General features: G+C 42.7%; 1 protein-coding gene across 1 annotated transcript; it reads right to left on the bottom strand.

The window, feature by feature from the left end:
* Positions 1-771: 771 nt before the first annotated feature.
* LOC100844339 lies at positions 772-7,290 on the bottom strand. Its single transcript, XM_003581258.4, has 6 exons — positions 7,076-7,290; positions 6,879-6,959; positions 6,648-6,776; positions 5,356-5,418; positions 3,396-3,520; positions 772-1,501 (listed from the first exon to the last, which is right to left on the bottom strand). The coding sequence occupies exons 1-6, from the start codon at positions 7,187-7,189 to the stop codon at positions 1,309-1,311; spliced, it is 705 nt and encodes a 234-aa protein (XP_003581306.1). The 5' UTR covers positions 7,190-7,290; the 3' UTR covers positions 772-1,308.
* Positions 7,291-9,324: the final 2,034 nt, after the last annotated feature.

Raw genomic sequence — 9,324 nt, 5'->3', positions numbered from 1 at the left:
GGGGGAGGAGAAAACAAAAAAGAGAGAAGCAATCAGGAGTGCGCGGCCCCAGACGGTCCGCTGGCCATTGAATTGTGGATGGACAACGGTGAGAACGTGCCTGATTAGATTGTCCGTTAGACTCGAGCGACACAACCGCCGCCCGTATCCTTACACGAAATTGACTATCTTCAAGGATTCAAAACGCCCATTGAGTTTCAATCTAAAATAAGAGAAGTCATGAGCATTGAAACTATTGTGCTCGGATGATCCTCCAAAGACTAGAACGCCGGAGGAATACTGCAAAGCAACAAAAGAACATAACAATGAAAACACCATAACACACTGATAGAAACTCATGATATCGGATTCATATGGACAGACCTATCAGGACACAAATTCACAATCCGCAAGATCGGACACATCAAACCTGCTATGAGTAAAATTCTCTGGCCTCACTGTCCATAAGGCACCGCCACGGTAGTGGAAAAAGCAAAGAACCTTCATTTTGGACGATATCACATCATTGACATGGCATTGTCGATGAGGACCACAAACTTATAATGCTTTGCCTTTTTATGAAACTAGCACAAAGTTCGAACGATGCTACGGATTTACAAACATAAAATAAATACATTCAAGTTTCCTTTCCTTTAATGGTAAGATATGCCTCTGTATCTAAAGCCGCGGCCATCAGATGCAGTTTGGACAGTACACATTGGGGCCCAAGATAAGCTGCGAGTTCCCTGCCAAGATAGGCTCAGTTTGTGGTTACATGAACTGTGCTTCAACTTAAGCAAGATAGGCTCAGTTTGTGCTTACAAACTGTGCTATAACTTAATTTTTTATCTGTCATAGGAAAATACATTAAAAAGTAGAAAAATGTCATTAGCAAAACAAAAAAATATAGACAAAAGCTAGTTAGAAAAACTAGATTATCATAATCCACCTCAACGCTAAACTCAGCCTTAGAGGATCTCGGCATGCGTTTAGAATTCCACTTGCGTGCATGTGCTTGCAAACTAGCCAGGAGAAATATTCACCTAGTTACAACCAAATTGAATTTCAGAATGCCCAATTTAGAGTGCTGCAAATTCTCAATCATGCTGTGAAATTATTGACTCCCATGTGAAAGTCCAAAATTCAGTTCTTCAAGGTCATGAAACAATTCCAGCTCACAAAAGTCACAAAGAACTGTCAGTTATATTCAACATTTGAATTTCAGTTCTTCTGGTTTTCGGATTGCTTAGTGCCACATCAAGCATAATTTGCAGATTTATAACTTTCAGTTATATATCCTGTAGCGGTGTAGGATCCAAACTGCAGAAGTCACACAAGTCGGCGCAGCTCTCCTGTGTTTAGTGCAAATTTGCGGTGCCCTGACAACAGGGATGGAGCTATCAGGCTTTTCTTTTGCAGGTCACTTACCTCCTCAAGGAAAGATGTGATTTTCTTGGTTCCGCTGAGTACTGCTTGAAAGATCTGTAGTGGATCCCCATGGCTGACAATAAGAACAGCAGAGCTGCATGGAAACATCTAAGTCAACTTCAGCAAGACAAATGGGACTTCATATGCAAAAGTGTTGTGCAGTGTGCATGTTAAGTGTGGTTCATCCATCATTATGTAAAACAACTTGGTCATACATCAAAGGTTCTTAATGAACTATGAGAACTCCAGTATCCTGGACTACTAGTTGATAATTGTCATGGCAGCTCTATAAGCTTTAACCCCTGTTAGTAGTTCTTCAAGTTACTGTGCTTATTTACAATGCATAGCCTGCGTCACTGGCGGAGCCAGGCTAATGCCTGGGTATGCATTGCATACCCAGACTTTTTGGCAATAACTTTATTACTGCTAGTACTTACTAATTACTACTCCCTCTGATCCTAAATTTTTGACTCAAATTTGTACATGTAATATTTCGAGAACAATTTAGGATTGGAGGGAGTACTTGGTATTCATGTGTATGATAGTATGTTGTATACTGTACTAGTATAATGTTAGATGCCTTTTTCATTGTCCAGGTGAGATTTTCTTTGATCATGATTTTTCATATTTATGTGTCACCCCATTTGATCATGTACCTAAGCGTGGTGTCACAATCTAAACATGAACGTGTCTGATGAATTGAGCCGGAACCGAATACGACCAAAATTGTCAGTCCATCGTGTATACGCCTACCAGCGTCTCGCCTCCGTTGGTACACACTCTCTCTCGTCGACTAGTTTTTGTCGAAGAAAAAAGCTTTGCATACCCATTTTTGAAATCCTGGCTCCGCCCCTGGCCTGCGTAAGCCAAGTGTAGGAACTGTGCTCTCTGCATAATCATATTCTGAACATTAACATTCTTTCTAGACCATAGGTTCTCCTCTGACAAACCTTAAGCCAACTGTTATTAAGCTTCATGACTTCATATTCTTGTTTTCATCTTCTTGATTTCTGCCAAAGCCCAGAGGAGCATTATCTGGGAGATGGCATGTCACAATCATCCTAGTAAGGGTTAAGAAACAGGCTGGTCCAATATTTTCCTATTTTCATCAAGAGTTTATTTCTGATTATCTGCACCGATAATAATCATAAACTTACCCTATAAATCTTTCATTTAGTTAATCCAATTTCAAACATAATCCTGCTAATCCAATATGTAATAAACTAAATCTCTGTTTAACAGAAAGTTGATTTACCCAGATATGCACTAAAGTTTACTGTTTGTCCCAAAGCAGCCAAATACCACTCACCGAATTAAAAATCCACATAAGAACAAATCACCAGATTTAATCAGTTCAGTCACTTCCAGGTGTTCTGATGCATACTAAAAAACTCGGTGTGAGTTGAAGGAAGAAGAGTGCAATAGGTTTGAAAAAATTCTTACTGAACTGGATAGCGAAAGCCTTTTTCACTGTTTATAGAGTCAAAGTAGTTGCTACACAGCAGCTTATCATCATTACAGATAGATTGAAAACGAAATGGCAAGCCATGCAATTCTTCATTATAGAAAAAACCTTGGACACTTAATTGTAGCCTCTTGGTCTGTTGATATAGATTTTCTTAAGCTGACACTGATATGGTTTTTGGTGATGATACAAGACCAAATACATGTAGTAAAACATGAATAAACAGATACTCCCTCCGTCCACACAAAAAGGTATTTCTAGGTTTTGTCCTAAGTCAAACTTTTTTAGATTTGACCAACTTTGTTGAAAAGAGCAACAACATATATGACATCAAATCGGTATATTATGCTACATTTCAAAACGGATCTAGTGACACTAATTTAGTGTCATAAATGTTTCTACGTTTTCCAATAAAGTCGGTCAAACTTCAATATTTTTGACTTAGGACAAAACCTAGAAGTACACTTATTTGATGGCGGAGGGAGTATATCATTTGAATATAATGGACTGCAAGTACAAGTACCCATGAAACTCCATGTCTGCAGAAGACAGCATTGCTGCAAATCTACTAGCAACATCTGCAACACTCTCGCCACCTTCTGGAGCAATATAGGGATCAGCTTCATCTACCGCCCATACCTCTGCATACTACCACATATGTTAGATTATTAACATAAAAGATGAGATCGAAAAGAACATAACCATAATCAAGCATGTCCTATCGAAAGCAGGGCTTTTTGTTCAAAGTTCAATGTGTCCAAAGGGAACTTTTTTATGGTGCCCAGGGGACCTGCAGAACCGGTGTCGCCCACTTGATCGTCATTTGCATTTGTTGAGCAGATAATGTGTCTTTGCATACCATTTGCTCTCGCGCGAAATGGAAATAGTTTGGCTTGGGTTAAAACAAATTGGTCAAAACGACAGTACTGACCTCTTGTTGGAAGTTTAGACCAAAATGACCCATGCCCAAAATTTCAGCCGGAACTAACCCTTTTAGTAAATGCCACACACACTGGCATTTAACCTAGGCATGGACACACAAGGGTCGATGGCGTTGGCACTGCTGCCAGGACAGTCGCAGCTGAACGGGCTGACGGGGCACGACCCAAGTGCAACAGCTCCTGGCATTTGGCCTCAGACCGCAATGCCAAGGCCCATGGCGTTTCCAGCCTTGCACCCTGGCCCACGGCTAACCAGTCACCTCTGGCCAGGCTGACGTGGCTAAGTGGAATTTTTCCCACGGGACAGGGCGTTTCATCCCCACCAACCCAAACGCCACACCCTTCAATATTTCCCCCCTAAGACATAAGTAACCCGGGGCCATGGGTGGGCCACCCACCCACACCCCATCTTCCTCCTCAGCCCGAAAAGAATAGAGTTCTCTCTCTCCCCCCACCAATTCTCTTCAACACTTAGCCAAACCGAAGTGATTTTTTGAGGGATTTTGAAATTCCTCAACCTGTAAGGTAAATCTCACCCTCCCCTCTCACTTATTCCGGGTATTTTGTCCTTTTTCTGCATTATGTTGTTCAATCCTTATCCCTAAGATTAGATTTTTAGATTTGTTGAGGGATTTTCACTCTTAATCCCTAGTCATTTTGTCTTCAATGCTAATGAATTGTGATGCAATGTGTGCATTTTGTTCAAGACCTAGTTATCCCTTGTTATGCATAGTAACTTTTGTTGTTATTTTGACCTAGTGTCTGTGCCTAATGCAATGTGTATGGCTAATGCAATGTTACCCCTAGTTATGCCTAGTTACTTTTCAATGCCTAATGCAATATGACGCAATGTGTATGTTGCTTATTTTGTCCTAATGCAATCCCTAGGGATGATTGCAATGTGTGTATGTGATGATTTCTTATTAATAATCTGTATGAATTTATTTTCTTTTTGAACCAAATGTATCTGTCTGTATATATGTTTACTCAATAAATGCATCATGCCAATTTTTTGTTGGTAATTCGTATGTATTGAGTTGATAATGTATTATCTTTTATGTCAATGTTGGCATGTATGTATGGTCCAAATGTCTTATGCATGTATGTATTAGGTAGGATGGTGGGCGATGACGCAAATGACCGTTACAATCCAGGGCTTGAGATTATGACAATGATCATCGTGCGCAGCCTATCCAAAATGGACAGGAAATAAGCAAGCTTGTTAAATTTTATTTTGCTTGCAAGAACGAGTTAGTGACCACAAGTTTGTTTTTGCACTCTACTCCCTATGCAAGCGAGGGGCCACCTCTGAAATGCCATACAACGAGTGGTACGAGAAGTACTTCTGGAGGACGGGGCTTCTTAACTTCGTCCGCCAGTTCAAGCGTGTCCCCCCAAAGATCAGAGATCATTACAGACACTAACCAAATATATTTGATAAAAAGGTCAACGCTTGATCCCCCTCTGATAAGCATGTTTATTCACATCACATTCTTTTGTTTAAGAGACTCTACGAAGTTTAGTAGTTGAGTATGAACTCACCTTCTCATGTGAAAGCAACTCATATGATGGTCCAAAATAACGCTCACGAAGTTCTACCACTGCCTGTAAAGGAAATTCTCATGAGTCAACAAGATGGTCACAATCACTAGATATACGAACTCCTGTCAAAAAAAATCACGAGAGATATGACCTAAGAGCCTTTTGCTGGAAAATTACTTAACTTACAAAAGCAAATCATAACTACAAAAGTATTTCAAGAAGAATGTGCTCCGTAATAGTTCAGAAACTTTGATTGATTCCCACATGCGCTGTTGACCATCAAGACAATTAAAGGGGGTGATGGTGCAGAAATGATAAGGGTAAAGAATTGGGTTCTCGACAACTAGGACACAAATCTGTTTTCATCAGTTCTTACTGTTTCCATTTGTTAATTTGTTTTACAGATCTTCTATTGGTGGACTATTCTACAGTTCTACAGCTTTTGCTGGCAGTAATCTTATTCTACAACCTGACCATTATGCGCTGCTTATTCTGATTTTCTAATACATGCACGGGGCGAGGGAGAGCAATAAAATAGTATAATTAAGTCGGCAAATTTTTTATTTCTTCACTTTACTTTTAAGGAAATAAGAATGGGAAGACTCGCTGTGGTCCTTGAACCGCAATGGAATAATTACTGTGCTGAAGGTAGCCAGACGGCATAGACAGACTAGATGGGAGAATATTTGGGACAGGATAAATTGGTTCGTTCTTGCTTCATTCAAACATTGATACATGGCATCCTTATGTAGTAGGTGCTCAGACCTTGACCTCTCCTAATATGATTAAACTTATTAGACCTTTTCTTACACAATTCAAAATTTTCCTGGTCCTATAATTTCCTAAGGGACTCTCCTCCTTTCTATTTACTTGCTGCTGCAAGCCCTTGCCAAAAGCATGATAATGTCCAGCTGCAATACGACCACCCTGGTCTGTGTGGTAGACGTAAGTAGATGGTATTCAAGACAGCAGCAGTATACGTAGTTTGGTTACACAATGCACGGATGCATTCACTTCATCTCCATATCTCATACAAAAATTACCATCTCCATATTATTTCACAAACATGATTCATATCATGCCTAATTAATCCAAAGCCCTTATCCCTGATCAGACATACAAAAGTTCCACCATGAAAAGCAATCTGATTGAAATTACTCAGCCATTCAAATGCTTATACTACCCCCACACACTTCGTTAGCCAAGAAGAATTGCTCAGAAACGTAACATGTAATCAATTACGATCATACCTTGAAATTCAAAAAGGTTTCATCCAGAATTAAACCACTTACTTTGCAGTTGGGACCCTCAAATGGAACACCAAGCACGCCGGCGACCACCCTGGCCGTCTCCGTGGTCCGCGAGAACGGTGAATAATGAATTTTGACAGAATCTACCGGCACACCCATCTCCTCAAGCTCCTGCACGCACAGAACCGATCACCTCACCCAGGTCACTACTGCTGTACTGCACACCCCCATCCAAGACTAACAACAAGCGCCAATTTGAACTAGATCCCGCACCTTCCGGAGCGATTCGCCAGCGGACCGCGCCTGCTGGACGCCCAGCGGAGCCAGCCCGAACTCCTGCTTCGTGCCGTTCTCCTGCCAGGACCAGAACAGTTGCAAAAGAACTATCGCGTTCATTAAAATTCCGGATTGAATTTGCGACTATGGCAGATCGAAATTGAAATGGCTAGTTGGGATGGACGGGTTGGTACCAGTGAGGAGACGATGAGGCCGCGGTCGTTGGGAACGCTGCGGCCGTGACGGAGGATCCAGTATCTGTTACGGAAGATCGGCGGCGACGGCGAGTTGCAGCTCGAATCCTCCATTTGCGCAGCCGCACGAGCTCAGTTTACCGGATCGGGCCAAACACACGCCCAAAAACAAAAGAGAGAGAATATCTCCACCACGCAGCCGTAAGAAAGGATACTCCCTCCATATAAAGCTCGAATCTTAGATAAAAAATTACTTTATTAATATGTAAGTTATCGTGGTCATTAACAAAAATTTTAAAAACATCCATTGATATAAATTTCATGTATATAAAAACACATATCAATAGAGTTTTTATTGGTCAAAATCTTGAATTAACGAAACAAACTATGCCAACATTTGTGAAAAAGAGCAAGCATCATCAATACTATAAACACTTCTCATTCTATACGACCGCCGTCGGTCGGACGAAAACACAAGGACGGCTGGCATTGACGCGTACCCCTTCGGCCGCCGTGGCAATTTTGTAAATATCGCTGCGTAGAACCCAGCGTATGGCCCTAGAAAGTCCATACGGGCCGCAAGGGGTTGTACGCGGCTGTATTCGTTGACGTCGACGTGTATACGTACTCGACGTACTCGGCGACGGCGTACGCCTGTTATGGAATAATACCCGCATCGTCGGCACAGACTTGCCCCACTATTCTCTCTAATCCAGGGTAAGAAATAACGTCCCGGACGCACCAGTTATGGAATAAAACCTGCGTCGTCCGCATCAACTTGCCCCACGACTCCCTCTAATCTAGCGGAGAAGAAAAAAACGCCCTGAACGCACAACCACCTCCGGCGATGAAGTGAACGCGCGGAGCAGACGACGCCGTGGCTGTTGTCAAGGAAGCTACCGTCATGACAGATCCAGTGGAGGAGGAGGAGGAGGTCGTGATCGGGGCAGATGCAGCGGAGGAGAAGGAAGGCGTGACCGTGTTGGTCAAGGAAGCTGTCGTCGTGACAGATCCAGTGGAGGAGGAGGAGGAGGAGGCTGTGATCGTGGCAGATGCAGCAGAGGAGAAGGAAGGCGTGACCGCGTTGGTCAAGGAAGCTGTCGTCGTGACAGATCCAGTGGAGGAGGAGGAGGAGGAGGAGGAGGAGGCCGTGATCGTGGCAGATGCAATGGAGGAGAAGGAAGGCGTGACCGCGTTGGGTAAAGCGCCGGCAGGTTCAGTGACATCTTCGCCGTCCGAGATCGCCGCGGGATCCAATACCCCCCAACAGGAGGAGGACGTCGTCGGCGTCGTCGACCCCATTAATCTGCCGCACGACTGGGACTTCTCCAACAACTCGGCCGACTACACAGAGTTTGATGAAGTCCTCAACGACTTGGAACCAGAGGTAAGATCAAACTAGTTAGTCCATGAGTTCGATGCAATGTTATTCTAGGGTTTGTCGATGCAATCTAGTTTGTCACCGGTATGCTAAGTCTATGCGAGTTAGGGTTAGTCGGATACACTATTGATGTTTAGTTTCATGTTAAGTTAAGTTTAGTATGCATGATCGGCGCCCATTTGTAGGTGATGTAATTTATGGCTAAATTTATGTCGGAATCATTATCTTCGTCGTACAAATGGTGATTTGGATATTCTTGATGATCCGTCGTGAATTACATATTCTTGTGTAACGCCGATCTTCGGTAATAACATATGCTTGTTGATGTTATGCAGGAAAGGATTCGGATGTCGGCAGTGAGGAGGAATCGATTGATGCGAAAAGCCGTCATGTCCTCAATGCACTGGAGTATGGTGCGTACGAATACTGTTACGGTGACAAATGGGTGTGCCCGTTCTGTCACAAGAGGAGCCTCGCATAAGACTTCGAAAGCATGGTCAAGCATGCCAACGACACTGGGCGTGTGTCTAAGAAGGCGCCTCACATTGTGGCAAACACACAAGGCGTTCGGCGTGTTCTTAAGGAAGCTCGAAGCCCAGGAGGTGGATGCGGTCGCCGAGAAAGAAGGCGAGGAGGGGGAGGAAGAAGGGGAGGAAGTGAGAATCAAACCATAAAGTTTTCGTCGTATTTTATTTGCTATTACTGAATTATGGTGGTTTGAAATAGTATAGTAGTTTGATTGAAGAACATAAGTATTGTTAAGTTGGTTGCATGAAATATTTATGATGTACACATTTCGATGAATGTGGTGTTCATTGAACCGACGTTATCCGAATCATATCATAAGTGTTGTTCTATTTGCTATGTA

Source organism: Brachypodium distachyon, chromosome 5 (genome assembly GCF_000005505.3).
Source record: "Brachypodium distachyon strain Bd21 chromosome 5, Brachypodium_distachyon_v3.0, whole genome shotgun sequence".
Lineage (NCBI taxonomy): Eukaryota > Viridiplantae > Streptophyta > Magnoliopsida > Poales > Poaceae > Brachypodium > Brachypodium distachyon.
This window is presented reverse-complemented; position numbering and strand designations above follow the sequence as displayed.